General features: G+C 40.4%; 1 protein-coding gene across 1 annotated transcript; it reads right to left on the bottom strand.

Moving 5' to 3' along the window:
• Positions 1-501: 501 nt before the first annotated feature.
• On the bottom strand, positions 502-15,965 carry LOC135530506 (complex I assembly factor ACAD9, mitochondrial-like). The gene is made up of 7 exons (XM_064958815.1): positions 15,890-15,965; positions 2,777-2,869; positions 2,552-2,653; positions 2,284-2,390; positions 2,085-2,185; positions 845-923; positions 502-714 (listed from the first exon to the last, which is right to left on the bottom strand). The coding sequence occupies exons 1-7, from the start codon at positions 15,963-15,965 to the stop codon at positions 517-519; spliced, it is 756 nt and encodes a 251-aa protein (XP_064814887.1). The 3' UTR covers positions 502-516.
• Positions 15,966-20,649: the final 4,684 nt, after the last annotated feature.

Here is a 20,649-nt window from a genome sequence, read left to right as displayed (position 1 = left end):
CACCAACACAAGTACTGTCATTTACTCCACTAGGCTAACACCAACACAAGTACTGTCATTTACTCCACTAGGCTAACACCAACACAAGTACTGTACTGTCATTTCATTTACTCCACTAGGCTAACACCAACACAAGTACTGTCATTTACTCCACTAGGCTAACACCAACACAAGTACTGTCATTTACTCCACTAGGCTAACACCAACGCAAGTACTGTCATTTACTCCACTAGGCTAACACCAACACAAGTACTGTCATTTACTCCACTAGGCTAACACCAACACAAGTACTGTCATTTACTCCACTAGGCAAACAAGAAGAATTTGTTCTTAACTGACTTGCCTAGTTAAATAAAGGTAAATAATAAATAAAATAAATAACATGCCTAGATGTGATCTTACTGTTAGACCCCCCTAATGCCTAGATGTGATCTTACTGTTAGACCCCCTAATGCCTAGATGTGATCTTACTGTTAGACCCCCTAATGCCTAGATGTGATCTTACTGTTAGACCCCCTAATGCCTAGATGTGATCTTACTGTTAGACCCCCTAATGCCTAGTTTGTCTTCTGGTTTTCCGCTGGTGATCCCTCCGAAGGCTCGCTCTACGATGAAGGCAGTGATCTTATCTTTCTTCACTCCATCCTCTCCTACCACCTCCGTACGAGCAAACACCGTCATCAGGTCTGCAAACCCCCCGTTTGAGATCCAGATCTGGACAGCATGGAAATACAGTCACACAACTGTCCTTCAGACTGAATCATCACAAACACAAAGTACCAACAGCAGTTAGCGAACACATGACTGACAAGCAAAACACAGGTAGGAGGATAATGTGTCTCACCTTTGACCCATTGAGCAGGAATGTTTTCCTGTCTTCTGATAGGGTGGCTTTGGTCTGAATGGATGCAGCATCACTCCCACTGAAACATACAGGATCCACATGAAACAGTCAGATTCAGAGAACATGACAAAACCAAGCTTTAAAATACACAACTACTTCTGTCATTTGTTGGTATAACAAAAGTTGGAATGCTTTTCAGTGGCTAAAAAACTGCTTTACGGCAAACAGATCCAGATGATGTGACTGGTCGAAAAGCAGAATGATGTCATCCAGAGTTGGTTCAGGATGGTAATGATTTTAGCAGGTTGTGTTTTATATTTCACCTTTATTTAACCAGGTAGGCCAGTTGAGAACAAGTTCTCATTTACAACTGCGACCTCACCAAGATAAAGCAAAGCATTGCAACACAAACACAGAATTACAGATAAACAAATGTACAGTCAATAACACAATAGAAAAATCTATGTACAGTGCGTGCAAATGTAGTAAGATAAGGGAGGTAAGGCAATAAATAGGCCATAGTGGTGAAATAATTACAATTGAGCAATTAAACACTGGAGTGTCGCAGTAGGTTCATACTGTACCTACCAGGCTCAGTGGGACAGAAGGCTGTACTGCAGTAGGTTCATATTGTACCTACCAGGCTCAGTGGGACAGAAGGCTGTACTGCAGTAGGTTCATACTGTACCTACCAGGCTCAGTGGGACAGAAGGCTGTACTGCAGTAGGTTCATACTGTACCTACCAGGCTCAGTGGGACAGAAGGCTGTACTGCAGTAGGTTCATATTGTACCTACCAGGCTCAGTGTGACAGAAGGCTGTACTGCAGTAGGTTCATACTGTACCTACCAGGCTCAGTGGGACAGAAGGCTGTACTGCAGTAGGTTCATACTGTACCTACCAGGCTCAGTGGGACAGAAGGCTGTACTGCAGTAGGTTCATACTGTACCTACCAGGCTCAGTGGGACAGAAGGCTGTACTGCAGTAGGTTCATACTGTACCTACCAGGCTCAGCGGGACAGAAGGCTGTACTGCAGTAGGTTTGTACTGTACCTACCATGCTCAGTGGGACAGAAGGCTGTACTGCAGTAGGTTTGTACTGTACCTACCAGGCTCAGTGGGACAGAAGGCTGTACTGCAGTAGGTTTGTACTGTACCTACCATGCTCAGTGGGACAGAAGGCTGTACTTCAGTAGGTTCATACTGTACCTGCCAGGCCCAGTGAAACAGACGGTACGTACCTGCCAGGCTCAGTGAGACAGAAGGCTGCTACATGTTCTCCTGAAGCCAGCTTGGGGAGATATTTAGCCTTCTGCTCCTCACTACCGGCTATCAGGATCCCCTAACATACAGCAAGACATCACAGGTTCACAAACAGCAGTAACATTATACAACACAGATAAAAGAAAGCCTTGAGTCTATCGGTGCAGGACTCTTTACCTTGAGTCCGATGGCTTGGTGGGCAGCCAGTGTAACTGCTATGGATCCATCGAGAGAGATGATCTCTCCTAGTCGGGCATACATGGTGTTGGACAGACCCAGGCCACCTAGGAAGAGACAGGAAGTTATGTTGAGTGGCGTCATGTTACAATGTGTGTCCAGAAGTAACAAGATGGTCTCTGATACAGTATGAAGACCTTACCAGCGATAGGTCTAATGTTTGTTGTACAGGCTATGACCTGTTCTCCTCTGATATTAAACTCCTCACCATACTCCTCAGGCACCTGGATACCGAACAGTCCCAGCTCCTTCAGTCCGTTCAGAGTCTCTGGAGGAATCTTAGCTTCATGGTCGATACGCTTGGAGTCCACTGAAATACAAGGACAGGTCTCAGAATACAACACTGGAACACAGTCTGAAGGTCTATTAGAATAGAACCACACTTTGAATCTGAGTCTTGTATAAGGACAGCAGTCTCTTCTCTCAGTCTCACCCTCTTCAGTGAAGAATTTCTCTACCGGAGCAACAAACGAGTTGATCTCCTCCAGCTCTTCATTTCCAATCTCTGGATAGGGAAGCACTCTGCCTGGAGGAGAGACACACAATACGAATCAGATACTTGGTTGATTTATCCTTCTGGGCTATTATGACAAGCTAGCTACTGGCTTTTAGGATTTTCTCATTGTCTTTCAAGGCAAAAAATGGCTTGCCTCTGGCGAGAGGTGACAGCTGACAACAATGGAAAGATGGCTATGGGTGGCTCTAACTTACAATAACTGAGCAAGCTATCACATATTTCTTAGACAGTACGGCTAAATCAACATTGTATTCCTTATCTAGAATTTAAAAAGCATAATACATAAATTAGCTAGCTAGTCGCTTACTTTGTTTACTTTGCCAAGGAACAGGTCCTTGGCGTAGGCCAGATTCCTAGCATGAGTTCTGATGGTTCGGTGAGGTAAGGTGACTTCTTTCGCCGCATGTCTTGCGTTAGATGTTAAAATCTTTCCAAATTGAACAGATTTGGATAAAGCTATAAGTCTGTTGATATTCATTGTCCTGTCAAATTTTCACCTCAACCAGACTTCTGCTGCTTCCGAAAATGGGTTAAAAGCAGGTTGAAATATGGTCGAAGCTATCTGGGATCCATGGGACGTCCCGACACTGACGTCACCCGTTGAAGTAGACATTTTAAACGGTTACGGTAAGGGTTAAGGTTAGGTAAGGGTTATGGCTTCGGTTAGGATACGGTTAGGAGTTAAGGTCAGGGTTAGGAGTTAGGGTATGGACGCGCCAAGTATACCGAATAGCCCTTACAGTAGACTAAGGTTGGGATACCTTTCACCTCATTCTGTCTCATACTGATGACATAAAATGGGCGTTTCGTAATGAATCAGCTGCCTGCAATTCTTCATTAAATCACTGGAGGGGACTGTTTCGTCAGGAACAAAATGTACATGGAAGTGCTCAGGGTCTGCTAAAAAACAATGGACACATTTATGTATACCGCACATGTATAATGAACAAAAATATAAACACAACATGCAACAATTTAATAGAGTTTACTGAGTTACAGTTCATATATTGGAAATCAGTCAATTGAAATCAATTCATCAGTCCATAATCTATGAATTTCATATGACTAGGAATACAGTTATGCATCTGTTGTTCACAGATACCTTAAAAAAAAGGGAGGGGCGAGGATCAGAAAACCAGTCAGTTTCTGGTGTGACCACCATTTGCCTCATGCAGTGTAACACAACTTCACATAGAGTTTATCAGGCTGTTGTTTGAAGAGGAGTGGGACAACATTCCACAGGCCATAATGGCTGTGCGAAGTTGCTGGATATTGATGGGAACTGGAACATGCTGTCGTACACGTGTCGATCCAGAGCATCTAAACAACCTCAATGGGTGACATGTCTGGTGAGTATACATGCAACAGCTCTGGTGAACATTCCTGCAGTCAGCATGCTAATGGCACGGAACACTTGAAACAGCTGTGGCATTATGTTGTGTGACAAAACTGCACATTTTAGAGTGGCCTTTTATTTCCCCAGCACAAGGTGCACCTGTGTAATTATCATGCCGTTTAATCAGCTTCTTGATATACCTGTCAGGTGGATGGATTATCTTGGCAAATGGAGAAATGCTCACTAAAAGGGATGTAAACAAATTTGTGCACAAAATCTGAGAGAAATAAGCTTTTTGTACATATGAAACATTTCTGAGGTCTTTCACTTCAGCTCATGAAATATGAGATCAACACTTTACAATACAACCTTACCGTGAAATGCGTACTTACAAGCCCTTAACCAACAATGCAGTGAAGAAAAATAAGAGTTAAGAACATATGAACTAAATTGAAAGTAAAAAAATAAAAGAGCAAAAAAATAACGAGGCTATATACAGGGTGTACCGGTAACGAGTCAATGTGCAGGGGTACAGGTTAGTCGAGGTAATATGTACATGTAGGTGGGGTTAAAGTGACTATGCATAGATACAGTAAGTAGCATCAGCGTTAAAAAAGGTGGGGGGGGCATTTGATGAGCTTTTCAGCAGTCTTATGGTTTGGGGGTGGAAGCGGTCAAGAAGCCTTTTGGAACTAGATTTGGTGCTCCGGTATCGCTTGCCGTGCATCTCCTTTGTCTTGATTGACGCAGAGGAAGAGGGTGGTGTCAGAGGAAGACACTAAAAATTGTCAAAGACTCCAGCCTCCCTTCGTCATAGACTGTTCTCTCTGCTACTGCACGGCGTGTGGTACCGGAGCGCCAAGTCTAGGTCTAAGAGGCTTCTAAACAGCTTCTACCACCAAGCCATAATTTCTTTCTTTAACTAGGCAAGTCAGTTTTAAGTCTCCTGAACAGCTAATGAAATGGCTACCCAGACTACTTGCACTGCCCCCCCTCCCCACACCACTGCTACTCTCGGTTGTCATCTATGTATAGTCACTTTAATAACTCTACCTACATGCACATACTACCTCAACTAACCAGTGCCCCCGCACATTGACTCTGTATCGGTACCCCCTGTATGTACAGTTGAAGCCAGAAGTTTACATATACCTCAGTCAAATACATTTAAATTCTGTTTTTCACAATTCCTGACATTTAATCCTAGTACAATTTCCCTGTCTTAGGTCAGTTATGATCACCACTTTATTTTAAGATTGTGAAATGTCAGAATAATAGTAGAGAGAATTATTTATTTCAGCTTTTATTTCTTTCATCACATTGCCAGTGGGTCAGAAGTTTACATACACTCAATTAGTATTTGGTAGCATCGCCTTTAAAATTGTTTAAAACTTGGGTCAAACGTTTTGGGTAGCATGCTTCCCACAATAAGTTGGGTGAATGTTTGCCCATTCCTCCTTACAGAGCTGTTGTAACTTTTAGGCCTCCTCACTCGCACACACTTTTTCAGTTCTGCCCACAAATTTTCTATAGGATTGAGGTCAGGGATTTGTGATGGCCATTCCAATACAATGACTTTGTTGTCCTTAAGCCATTTTGCCACAACTTTGGAAGTATACTTGGGGTCATTGTCCATTTGGAAGACCCATTTGCAACCAAGCTTTAACTTCCTGACTGATGTCTTGAGATGTTGCTTCAATATATCCACATCATTTTCCTTCCTCATGATGCCATCGATTTTGTGAAGTGCACTAGTCCCTCCTGCGGCAAAGCACCCCCACAACATGATGCTGCCACCCCCGTGCTTCACGGTTGGGATGGTGTTCTTCGGCTTGCAAGCCTCCCACTTTTTCCTCCAAACATAACGATGGTCATTATGGCCAAACAGTTATATTTTTGTTTCACCGGACCAGAGGACGTTTCTCCAAAAAGTAAGATCTTTGTCCCCATGTGCAGTTGCAAACCGTAATCTTTTTTATGGCGGTTTTGGAGCATGGCTTCTTCCTTGATGAGCGGCCTTTCAGGTTATGTCGATATAGGACTCGTTTTACTGTGGATATAGATACTTTTGTACCTGTTTCCTCCAACATCTTCACAAGGTCCTTTGCTGCTGTTCTGGTATTGATTTGCACTTTTTGCACCAAAGTATGTTCATCTCTAGGAGACAGAACGCATCTACTTCCTGAGCGGTATGACGGCTGAGTGGTCCCATGGTATTTATACTTCAGCCGTTTGGAAATTTCTCCCAAGGATGAACCAGACTTATGGAGGTCTCCAATTTTTTTCTGGGGTCTCGGCTGATCTCTTTGATTTCCCCATGATGTCAAGCAAAGAGGCACTGAGTTTGAAGGTAGGCCTTGAAATACAGGTACACCTCCAATTGACTCAAATGATGTCAATTAGCCTATCAGAAGCTTCTAAAGCCATGACATTTTCTGGAATTTTCCATGCTGTTTACTTAGTGTATGTAAACTTCTAACCCACTGGAATTGTGATACAGTGAATTATAAGTGAAATAATCTGTCTGTAAACAATTGTTGGAAAAATTACTTTTGTCATGCACAAAGTAGATGTCCTAACCGACTTGCCAAAACTATAGTTTTACAAGAAATTTGTGGAGTGGTTGAAAAACAAGTTTTAATGACTCCAACCTAAGTGTATGTAAACTTCCGACTTCAACTGTAGTCACGCTATTGTTATTTTACTGCTGCTCTTTAGTAACTTGTTACTTTTATCTCTTATCCAAACATTTTTGAAACTGCATTGTTGGTTAGGGGCTCGTAGTTTAGTTTATTAATTCAACCATTTTAAAAACAAGCACACAAAACTTGAAAAAAGCCATACATGCACAGGAATAAAATCATGGAGGATAACACACAATACAGTCTGGGACTTATTTCCATTGTTAAATCATGGAGGATAACACACAATACAGTCTGGGACTTATTTCCATTGTTAAATCATTGAGGATAACACACAATACAGTCTGGGACTTATTTCCATTGTTAAATCATGGAGGATAACACACTATACAGTCTGGGACTTATTTCCATTGTTAAATCATGGAGGATAACACACTATACAGTCTGGGACTTATTTCCATTGTTAAATCATGGAGGATAACACACTACACAGTCTAGGACTTATTTCAATTGTTAAATCATGGAGGATAACACCCAATACAGTCTGTGACTTATTTCCATGGTTAAATCATGGAGGATAACACACAATACAGTCTGGGACATATTTCCATTGTTAAATCATGGAGGATAACACACAATACAGTCTGGGACTTATTTCCATTGTTAAATCATGGGGGATAACACACTATGCAGTCTGGGACTTATTTTGATTGTTAAATCACGGAGGATAACACACAATACAGTCTGGGACTTATTTCCATTGTTAAATCATGGAGGATAACACACAATACAGTCTGGGACTTATTTACACTGTTAAATCATTGAGGATAACACACAATACAGTCTTTGACTTATTTCCATTGTTAAATCATGGAGGATAACACACTATACAGTCTGGGACTTATTTCCATTGTTAAATCATGGAGGATAACACACTATACAGGCTAGGAATTATTTCCATTGTTAAATCATGGAGGATAACACACAATACAGTCTGGGACTTATTTCCATTGTTAAATCATGGATGATAACACACAATACAGTCTGGGACTTATTTCCATTGTTAAATCATGGATGATAACACACAATACAGTCTGGGACTTATTTCCATTGTTAAATCATGAAGGATAACACACTGTACAGTCTGGGACTTATTTCCATTGTTAAATCATGGATGATAACACACAATACAGTCTGGGACTTATTTCCATTGTTAAATCATGGAGGATAACACACAATACAGTCTGGGACTTATTTCCATTGTTAAATCATGGATGATAACACACAATACAGTCTGGGACTTATTTCCATTGTTAAATCATGGATGATAACACACAATACAGTCTGGGACTTATTTCCATTGTTAAATCATGGAGGATAACACACAATACAGTCTTGGACTTCTTTCCATTGTTAAATCATGAAGGATAACACACTGTACAGTCTGGGACTTATTTCCATTGTTAAATCATGGAGGATAACACACAATACAGTCTGGGACATATTTCCATTGTTAAATCATGGAGGATAACACACAATACAGTCTGGGACTTATTTCCATTGTTAAATCATGGGGGATAACACACTATGCAGTCTGGGACTTATTTTGATTGTTAAATCACGGAGGATAACACACAATACAGTCTGGGACTTATTTCCATTGTTAAATCATGGAGGATAACACACAATACAGTCTGGGACTTATTTCCATTGTTAAATCATGGAGGATAACACACAATACAGTCTGGGACTTATTTACACTGTTAAATCATTGAGGATAACACACAATACAGTCTTTGACTTATTTCCATTGTTAAATCATGGAGGATAACACACTATACAGTCTGGGACTTATTTCCATTGTTAAATCATGGAGGATAACACACTATACAGGCTAGGAATTATTTCCATTGTTAAATCATGGAGGATAACACACAATACAGTCTGGGACTTATTTCCATTGTTAAATCATGGATGATAACACACAATACAGTCTGGGACTTATTTCCATTGTTAAATCATGGATGATAACACACAATACAGTCTTGGACTTCTTTCCATTGTTAAATCATGAAGGATAACACACTGTACAGTCTGGGACTTATTTCCATTGTTAAATCATTGAGGATAACACACAATACAGTCTGGGACTTATTTCCATTGTTAAATCATGGAGGATAACATACAATACAGTCTGGGACTTATTTCCATTGTTAAATCATTGAGGATAACACACAATACAGTCTGGGAATTATTTCCATTGTTAAATCATTGAGGATAACACACAATACAGTCTGGGACTTATTTCCATTGTTAAATCATTGAGGATAACACACAATACAGTCTGGGACTTATTTCCATTGTTAAATCATGGAGGATAACACACTATACAGTCTGGGACTTATTTCGATTGTTAAATCACGGAGGATAACACACAATACAGTCTGGGACTTATTTCCATTGTTAAATCACGGAGGATAACACACAATACAGTCTGGGACTTATTTCCATTGTTAAATCATGGAGGATAACACACAATACAGTCTGGGACTTATTTCCATTGTTAAATCATGGAGGATAACACACAATACAGTCTGGGACTTAATTCCATTGTTAAATCACGGAGGATAACACCCAATACAGTCTGGGACTTATTTCCATTGTTAAATCATGGAGGATAACACACAATACAGTCTGTGACTTATTTCCATTGTTAAATCAAATCATGGAGGATAACACACAATACAGTCTGGGACTTGTTTACATTGTTAAATCATGGAGGATAACACACAATACAGTCTGGGACTTATTTCCATTGTTAAATCATGGATGATAACACACAATACAGTCTGGGACTTATTTCCATTGTTAAATCACGGAGGATAACACACAATACAGTCTGGGACTTATTTCCATTGTTAAATCACGGGGGATAACACACAATACAGTCTGGGACTTATTTCCATTGTTAAATCATGGAGGATAACACACAATACAGTCTGGGACTTATTTCCATTGTTAAATCACGGAGGATAACACACAATACAGTCTGGGACTTATTTCCATTGTTAAATCATGGAGGATAACACGTAATACAGTCTGGGACTTATTTCCATTGTTAAATCATGGAGGATAACACACAATACAGTCTGGGACTTGTTTACATTGTTAAATCAAGGAGGATAACACACAATACAATCTGGGACTTATTTCCATTGTTAAATCATGGATGATAACACACAATACAGTCTGGGACTTATTTCCATTGTTAAATCACGGAGGATAACACACAATACAGTCTGGGACTTATTTCCATTGTTAAATCACGGAGGATAACACACAATACAGTCTGGGACTTATTTCCATTGTTAAATCATGGAGGATAACACACAATACAGTCTGGGACTTATTTCCATTGTTAAATAACGGAGGATAACACACAATACAGTCTGGGACTTATTTCCATTGTTAAATCATGGAGGATAACACACAATACAGTCTGGGACTTATTTCCATTGTTAAATCATTGAGGATAACACACAATACAGTCTGGGACTTATTTCCATTGTTAAATAACGGAGGATAACACACAACAGTCTGGGACTTATTTCCATTGTTAAATCACGGAGGATAACACAATACAGTCTGGGACTTATTTCCATTGTTAAATCATTGAGGATAACACACAATACAGTCTGGGACTTATTTCCATTGTTAAATAACGGAGGATAACACACAATACAGTCTGGGACTTATTTCCATTGTTAAATCATGGAGGATAACACACAATACAGTCTGGGACTTATTTCCATTGTTAAATCATTGAGGATAACACACAACAGTCTGGGACTTATTTCCATTGTTAAATCACGGAGGATAACACAATACAGTCTGGGACTTATTTCCATTGTTAAATCATTGAGGATAACACACAATACAGTCTGGGACTTATTTCCATTGTTAAATCACGGAGGATAACACACAATGCAGTCTGGGACTTATTTCCATTGTTAAATCACGGAGGATAACACACAATACAGTCTGGGACTTATTTCCATTGTTAAATCATGGAGGATAACACACTATACAGTCTGGGACTTATTTCCATTGTTAAATCATGGAGGATAACACACAATACAGTCTGGGACATATTTCCATTGTTAAATCATGGAGGATAACACACAATACAGTCTGGGACTTATTTCCATTGTTAAATAACGGAGGATAACACACAATACAGTCTGGGACTTATTTCCATTGTTAAATCACGGAGGATAACACACAATACAGTCTGGGACTTATTTCCATTGTTAAATCATTGAGGATAACACACAATACAGTCTGGGACTTATTCCCATTGTTAAATCACGGAGGATAACACACAATACAGTCTGGGACTTATTTCCATTGTTAAATCATGGAGGATAACACACAATACAGTCTGGGACTTATTTCCATTGTTAAATCATGGAGGATAACACACAATACAGTCTGGGACTTATTTCCATTGTTAAATCATGGAGGATAACACACAATACAGTCTGGGACTTATTTCCATTGTTACATCATGGAGGATAACACACAATACAGTCTGGGACTTATTTCCATTGTTAAATCATGGAGGATAACACACAATACAGTCTGGGACTTATTTCCATTGTTAAATCATGGAGGATAACACACAATACAGTCTGGGACTTGTTTACATTGTTAAATCATGGAGGATAACACACAATACAGTCTGGGACTTATTTCCATTGTTAAATCATGGATGATAACACACAATACAGTCTGGGACTTATTTCCATTGTTAAATCACGGAGGATAACACACAATACAGTCTGGGACTTATTTCCATTGTTAAATCACGGGGATAACACACAATACAGTCTGGGACTTATTTCCATTGTTAAATCATGGAGGATAACACACAATACAGTCTGGGACTTATTTCCATTGTTAAATCACGGAGGATAACACACAATCAAATCAAATCAAATCAAATTTATTTATATAGCCCTTCGTACATCAGCTGATATCTCAAAGTGCTGTACAGAAACCCAGCCTAAAACCCCAAACAGCAAGCAATGCAGGTGTAGAAGCACGGTGGCTAGGAAAAACTCCCTAGAAAAGCCAAAACCTAGGAAGAAACCTAGAGAGGAACCAGGCTATGTGGGGTGGCCAGTCCTCTTCTGGCTGTGCCGGGTAGAGATTATAACAGAACATGGCCAAGATGTTCAAATGTTCATAAATGACCAGCATGGTCGAATAATAATAAGGCAGAACAGTTGAAACTGGAGCAGCAGCACGGCCAGGTGGACTGGGGACAGCAAGGAGTCATCATGTCAAGTAGTCCTGGGGCATGGTCCTAGGGCCGCGGTTCAGTTGAAACTGGAGCAGCAGCACGGCCAGGTGGACTGGGGACAGCAAGGAGTCATCATGTCAGGTAGTCCTGGGGCATGGTCCTAGGGCTCAGGTCCTCCGAGAGAGAGAAGGAGAGAATTAGAGAACGCACACTTAGATTCACACAGGACACCGAATTGGACAGGAGAAGTACTCCAGATATAACAAACTGACCCCAGCCCCCGACACATAAACTACTGCAGCATAAATACTGAAGGCTGAGACAGGAGGGGTCAGGAGACACTGTGGCCCCACCCGAGGACAACCCCGGACAGGGCCAAACAGGAAGGATATAACCCCACCCACTATGCCAAAGCACAGCCCCCACACCACAATACAGTCTGGGACTTATTTCCATTGTTAAATCATGGAGGATAACACGTAATACAGTCTGGGACTTATTTCCATTGTTAAATCATGGAGGATAACACACAATACAGTCTGGGACTTGTTTACATTGTTAAATCAAGGAGGATAACACACAATACAATCTGGGACTTATTTCCATTGTTAAATCATGGATGATAACACACAATACAGTCTGGGACTTATTTCCATTGTTAAATCACGGAGGATAACACACAATACAGTCTGGGACTTATTTCCATTGTTAAATCACGGAGGATAACACACAATACAGTCTGGGACTTATTTCCATTGTTAAATCATGGAGGATAACACACAATACAGTCTGGGACTTATTTCCATTGTTAAATAACGGAGGATAACACACAATACAGTCTGGGACTTATTTCCATTGTTAAATCATGGAGGATAACACACAATACAGTCTGGGACTTATTTCCATTGTTAAATCATTGAGGATAACACACAATACAGTCTGGGACTTATTTCCATTGTTAAATAACGGAGGATAACACACAACAGTCTGGGACTTATTTCCATTGTTAAATCACGGAGGATAACACAATACAGTCTGGGACTTATTTCCATTGTTAAATCATTGAGGATAACACACAATACAGTCTGGGACTTATTTCCATTGTTAAATAACGGAGGATAACACACAATACAGTCTGGGACTTATTTCCATTGTTAAATCATGGAGGATAACACACAATACAGTCTGGGACTTATTTCCATTGTTAAATCATTGAGGATAACACACAACAGTCTGGGACTTATTTCCATTGTTAAATCACGGAGGATAACACAATACAGTCTGGGACTTATTTCCATTGTTAAATCATTGAGGATAACACACAATACAGTCTGGGACTTATTTCCATTGTTAAATCACGGAGGATAACACACAATGCAGTCTGGGACTTATTTCCATTGTTAAATCACGGAGGATAACACACAATACAGTCTGGGACTTATTTCCATTGTTAAATCATGGAGGATAACACACTATACAGTCTGGGACTTATTTCCATTGTTAAATCATGGAGGATAACACACAATACAGTCTGGGACATATTTCCATTGTTAAATCATGGAGGATAACACACAATACAGTCTGGGACTTATTTCCATTGTTAAATAACGGAGGATAACACACAATACAGTCTGGGACTTATTTCCATTGTTAAATCACGGAGGATAACACACAATACAGTCTGGGACTTATTTCCATTGTTAAATCATTGAGGATAACACACAATACAGTCTGGGACTTATTCCCATTGTTAAATCACGGAGGATAACACACAATACAGTCTGGGACTTATTTCCATTGTTAAATCATGGATGATAACACACAATACAGTCTGGGACTTATTTCCATTGTTAAATCATGGAGGATAACACACAATACAGTCTGGGACTTATTTCCATTGTTAAATCATGAAGGATAACACACAATACAGTCTGTGACTTGTTTCCATTGTTAAATCATGGAGGATAACACACTATACAGTCTGTGACTTATTTCCATTGTTAAATCATGAAGGATAACACACAATACAGTCTGGGACTTATTTCCATTGTTAAATCATGGAGGATAACTGTAACGGTTTTCTTTAGGTGAAGGAGATTCGGACCAAAATGCGGCATGGCTATTGTGATTCATGTTTAATGAAACAAAGTAAACACTAATCAAATACAAAAACAACAAACGTAATGTGAAAACCGAAAACAGCCTATACTGGTGTAAACTAACACAGAACAGGAACAAGGACAATCACCCACGAAACACTCAAAGAATATGGCTGCCTAAATATGGTTCCCAATCAGTGACAACGATAAACACCTGCCTCTGATTGAGAACCACTTCAGACAGCCATAGACTAACCTAGAAAACCTAATTCTCTCATTCTGAAAATGAACCACGTAGTGTAGAGGGAAAACATTAGTTCACAGATAGTAGTTAGTTCGTTAGCTAACTATAATTAGTTAACATTTCACACAGTGAAATCAGAGACAACGATAAACACCTGCCTCTGATTGAGAACCACTTCAGACAGCCATAGACTAACCTAGAAAACCTAATTATCTCATTCTGAAAATTAACCACATAGTGTAGAGGGAAAACATTAGTTCACAGATAGTAGTTAGTTCGTTAGCTAACTATAACTAGTTAACATTTCACACAGTGCAGGGTCCAGTAAGCAACTAACACGTTATAACTTGAGGAACGGCAAGGAGTCGTATAATGCTACCAGTTAATACTATAGCAAATTGGTTCGGTTACTAATGTCAGCTCATCTGATGTTGTAACGTTCGCTGTCTGACTTCATTTGCCAGCCAATTTTCACACCATAAACTCAATTATTTGATCACATGAGTAGGCTAATGTTGCTCAACATTTCTCTGGTTAGCTAACAGATCATTAGATCCAGCTACTATAGCAAGATACTTAACAATGCTAACAAAACTTGTTCCACCACACTTTCTCCCTCACCTCAAACTAGTACACAGCGTTGTACCAGATCTTCAGTTTCTTGGCAATTTCTCACATGGAATAGCCTTCATTTCTCAGAACAAGAACAGACTGACGAGTTTCAGGAAAAACATTTTTGTTTCTGGCCATTTTGAGCCTGTAATCGAACCCACAAATGCTGATGCTCCAGATACTCAACTAGTCTAAAGAAGGCCAGTTTTATTGCTTCTTTAATCAGAACAACAGTTTTCCAATGTGCTAACATAACTCTTTTGCAGTTTTCTAATGATCAATTAGCCTTTTAAAAGTATACACTTGGATTAGCTAACACAACGTGCCATTGAAACACATGAGTGCTGATAATGGGCCTCTATACATCTATGTAGATATTATTATTATTTATTTTTTAATCTGCCATTTCCAGCTACAATAGACATTTACAACATTAACAATGTCTACACTGTATTTCTGAACAATTTGATGCTCTTTTAATGGAAAAAAAAATGTGCATTTCTTTCAAAAACACGGAAGCCAAAACTTTTGAGCATTAATGTATATGTGGGCATGTGTATGTGTTGTAATGACCTGACTAGATCATAAAGGAACAATTGTCCAGACAGAGGGTTGAGTTTACGAATTGACGGTTTATTAACCCAACTTCACACAGGCTACTGTTTGGCCGTAGCCCACGCCAAATAAACGAAAGATACCCCACAAGCCAACCGTGACCTTCTCTTGTGAAGGCCAGACGTAAGAGAAAGAACAATGGCTAAACCTGGTCTTAACTTCCAACCCCCCCCCACGCCACTCTGCCAGGATGCCCGGCATCAGAACATTCCAGTCATTCCCGTGATTGGCAGATAGCAGGTTGATTGGCATGTCGGACCCAGCAAACACTGGGTACTGGTAAGTACAGGTCGCTACAGTATGTATATATATTTATATTTTTTCCTTTTCTTTCAAAAACAAAGACATTTCTAAGTGACTCCAAACGTTTGAACAGTAGCGTAACTCTACACCAAAATGGAACATGCAGAAAATACATTTCTGAAGCAACAGAAATATACCTTGTTTCCCCCTCAATCTACACACAATAACCCATAATGAAAAAGCAAAAACTGGTTTAGACATTAATTTATATAAAATAAAATAAATATCACAATTACATAAGTATTGAGACCCTTTACTTAGTACTTTGTTGAAGCACCTTTGGCAGCGATTACAGCCTAGAGTCTTCTTGGGTATGACGCTACAAACTTGGCACACCTGTATTTGGGGAGTTTCTCACATTCATCTCTGCAGTTCCTCTCAAGCTCTGTCAGGTTGGATGGGGAGCGTCACTGCACAGCTATTTTCAGGTCTCTCCAGAGATGTTCGATCGGGTTCAAGTCCGGGCTCTGGCTGGGCCACTCAAGGACATTCAGAGACTTGTCCCGAAGCCACACCTGCGTGATCTTGGCTGTGTGCTTAGGATCATTGTACTGTTGGAAAGTGAACCATCACCCCATTCTGAAGTCCTGAGTGCTCTGGAGCAGGTAGTACAGTATAGCCTCAACTAGTCAGCCCCTAGTACAGTATACCCTCAGCTAGTCAGCCCCTAATACAGTATAGCCTCAGCTAGTCAGCCCCTAGTACAGTATAGCCTCAGCTAGTCAGCCCTAGTACAGTATAGCCTCAGCTAGTCAGCCCCTAGTACAGTATAACCTCAGCTAGTCAGTCCCTAGTACAGTATAGCCTCAGCTAGTCAGCCCCTAGTACAGTATAGCCTCAGCTAGTCAGCCCCTAGTACAGTATAGCCTCAGCTAGTCAGCCCCTAGTACGGTATGGCCTCAGCTAGTCAGCCCCTAGTGTCAGGATTTGGCCAGGGTTGTTCCGGGTTTTGGTCACTAGATGTCCCCATTGTGCTTTTTGACCTTATGTTTTTTCCCTTGTTCCCCATTATTATTTGCACCTGTGCCTCGTTTCCCCTGATTGTATTTAAACCCTTAGTTTCCTCAGTTCTGTGCTCTGTGTTTGTATGTTAGCACCCAGCCCTAGTGTTCTGTGTATTCTTGTCGATTCCGGTGGATGCTCTTGTGGAATTTTGTTTTTGAGTATCTCTGTGAGGCTTTTTTTGTGCTATTCCTACCACCTTTTGGATTTGCAATTTTTGTATTGAAGGACTTCTCCTTTTTACTTTATTAAATACACCGTCTTAAGTACTGCTGTGTCTGCCTCATCTTCTGGGTTCTGCTGACTATTCGTGGCTCAGTTGGTTAAGTGACTGTTTCTCACTCCGGAGACCCAGGTTCGTAACCGGGTCCTGACACCTAGTACAGTATAGTCTCAGCTAGTCAGCCCCTAGTACAGTATGGCCTCAGCTAGTACAGCAGGTAGTTGGTTTTGAGAGAGGGCCTTGACAGAATGATAACCACACCACAGAACTGTATACATTTATCAATGATACATGTTCCAACCAGGGTCCCTTGACACAGAGGCAAGTACGCTAACCCTAACCAAGATAGACTAGAGCTTCTGAAAGGTTGTTCTAGTGTGGATATGAGTGGAAGCTATGGTCATAACAGAGAACAGAAAAACATGGCTGCCTGAGAGTAGTTGTTCTGCTGGTCAGGGAAGGCAATAGATTGTACAGTTATCTTCTGATCAGGGTAAAATCACTACCCCACAACAATACAATCTACTACCTCACAACGCCTCAGCAGATAGACAATTATTTCATAATGTACTTTATTGTTTTCTTCCTGTTCATTCTCAAAACACCACAGCAAATGTGTTCAGAATATTATCTTTTACAATGACCATAAGAGGAGATTGACTGTAGTATCCTTGGTGGGTGACACATTGAGAAAGACAGTAGGTTGTACAGTTATCTCCCAGTGTGGGTGTAACCCTAAAACTATCCAACCTACTACCTCATCCCACTGAGCAGAGGAGACAGAGGAACCGTGGCACCTGGTCTGATCCACCTCACAGCATCTGTTGAGAGAGAGACTGGATAGTAATACTGCCACTTACAGGATCAATTCCATCATAACAAACAAGCAAAAATTCTACATTGTTACGTTACAGCCTAAAATTGATTCTAAAATTGATTTTTTTAAATTTATATTCAACCTATACATTATACCCCATGATGACAAAGCAAAAACAGGTTTAGAAATTTTAGGAAATTGGTCTTTTTGTTATTTTCAGAATTCAGGGAGAGGGATTTGAGAGGAACCTTTTATTCAACTAGTTGTATGTATTATTTTGGGTGTGTTTTGAGACCGGTTGTGAACCAAGGTTTCCAGAATCCTTCTGTTACTCTCTTACATGGTTTAACTAAGGGAAAGCAGTGGTGAAATACAGAGTTGAAAGATGAGAAAGTCTGGTAAGCAGACTCCACATCGGGCTGATTATAATTTTATTTATAAACAATATCAATCAACCTCTTAAAGCGCTCCCAATTACTTTAGTTCAATATTCTAGATTTAATGCTACTAATCATTCCCATCTGTTCATTTCCAGCTGCCAAAGAGAAGTGGAAAGTTGGAAAGTGGTCACAAATGTCAGCATAAAGAATACCTTTATCAGCCACATTATTCAATGAATAGGAGAGTATGATCAATAAGGGAGCTAGATGAACAGGTCAGTCTGTGGGCGTATAGATGAGGGGATAGGGATATATGGTGTATGAACTATTCAGAAAGTCATGCCAGTCTGTGGGCGTATAGATGAGGGGATAGGGATATATGGTGTATGAACTATTCAGAAAGTCATGCCAGTCTGTGGGCGTATAGATGAGGGGATAGGGATATATGGTGTATGAACTATTCAGAAAGTCATGCCAGTCTGTGGGGGTATAGATGAGGGGATAGGGATATATGGTGTATGAACTATTCAGAAAGTCATGTCAGTCTGTGGGCGTATAGATGAGGGGATAGGGATATATGGTGTATGAACTATTCAGAAAGTCATGTCAGTCTGTGGGCGTATAGATGAGGGGATAGGGATATATGGTGTATGAACTATTCAGAAAGTCATGCCAGTCTGTGGGCGTATAGATGAGGGGATAGGGATATATGGTGTATGAACTATTCAGAAAGTCATGCCAGTCTGTGGGGGTATAGATGAGGGGATAGGGATATATGGTGTATGAACTATTCAGAAAGTCATGCCAGTCTGTGGGCGTATAGATGAGGGGATAGGGATATCTGGTGTATGAACTATTCAGAAAGTCATGCCAGTCTGTGGGCGTATAGATGAGGGGATAGGGATATATGGTGTATGAACTATTCAGAAAGTCATGCCAGTCTGTGGTTCTCACATTTAAATATATTTATGTTGTAATCACACAACAGAAAACACATTGTTATCTTCATTATTAATCAAATCCAAGGTTGATGCAAGGATATCAATGAAAATACCAATGTCAGAAATGTGTGACCGACAGATGCATCCAATTACCACCAAGAAATGAACAGGAGGGAATTTATATGAAAAGAGATTCAACATCTATGTTATCAGATGTAAGTGTGAGGTCCTCTCTTAAATTTTTTAAAATGTTTATGAACAAAAATGGACCCTCCTCCTCCCAATCTTTGTGCTATCTAACCTCCAAACAAGTTTCAATGCCATACAACACTCCTTCCGTGGCCTCCAACTGCTCTTCAACGCTAGTAAAACCAAATGCATGCTTTTCAACCGTTCGCTGCCCGCACCCGCCCGCCCGCCCGACTATCAACACTACCCTGGATGGTTCCGACCTAGAATATGTGGACAACTATAAATACCTAGGTGTCTGGCTAGACTGTAAACTCTCCTTCCAGACTCATATTAAAACATCTCCAATCCAAAATCAAAATCTAGAATCGGCTTTCTATTTCGCAACAAAGCCTCCTTCACTCATGCCGCCAAACTTACCCTAGTAAAACTGACTATCCTACCGATCCTCGACTTTGGCGATGTCATCTACAAAATAGCTTCCAACAGTTTATGTGTCGTGGGGCTAGGGTCAGTTTGTTATATCTGGAGTACTTCTTCTGTCTTATCCGGTGTCCTGTGTGAATTTAAGCCCTCTATTTATGCCCTCTCTAATTCTTTCTCTCGCTCTCTCAGAGGACCTGAGCCCTAGGACCATGCATCAGGACTACCTGGCATGATGACTCCTTGCTGTCCTCAGTCCACCTGGCTGTGCTGCTGCTACAGTCTTAACTGTTCTGCCTGTGATTATTATTATTTGATCCTGCTGGTAATTTATGAACATTTGAACATCTTGGCCATGTTCTCTTTTCGCCACCCCTTATAGCCTGGTTCCTCTCTAGGTTTCTTCCTAGGTTTTGGCCTTTCTAGGGAGTTTTTCCTAGCCACCGTGCTTCTACACCTGCATTGCTTGCTGTTTGGGGGTTTCTGTACAGCACTTTGAGATATCAGCTGATGTACAAACAGCTATATAAATAAATTGTATTTGAAATTTTATTTGAACACGCTACTCAGCAAACTGGATGCAATTTATCACAGTGCCATCCGTTTTGTTACCAAATCACCTTATACCACCCACCACTGCGACCTGTATGCTCTAGTT

The sequence above is a fragment of the Oncorhynchus masou genome, unplaced genomic scaffold (genome assembly GCF_036934945.1).
Source record: "Oncorhynchus masou masou isolate Uvic2021 unplaced genomic scaffold, UVic_Omas_1.1 unplaced_scaffold_1356, whole genome shotgun sequence".
Classification (NCBI taxonomy): domain Eukaryota; kingdom Metazoa; phylum Chordata; class Actinopteri; order Salmoniformes; family Salmonidae; genus Oncorhynchus; species Oncorhynchus masou.
Note: the sequence above shows the minus strand (reverse complement) of the source record. Positions and strands in the feature narration are given on the sequence as shown.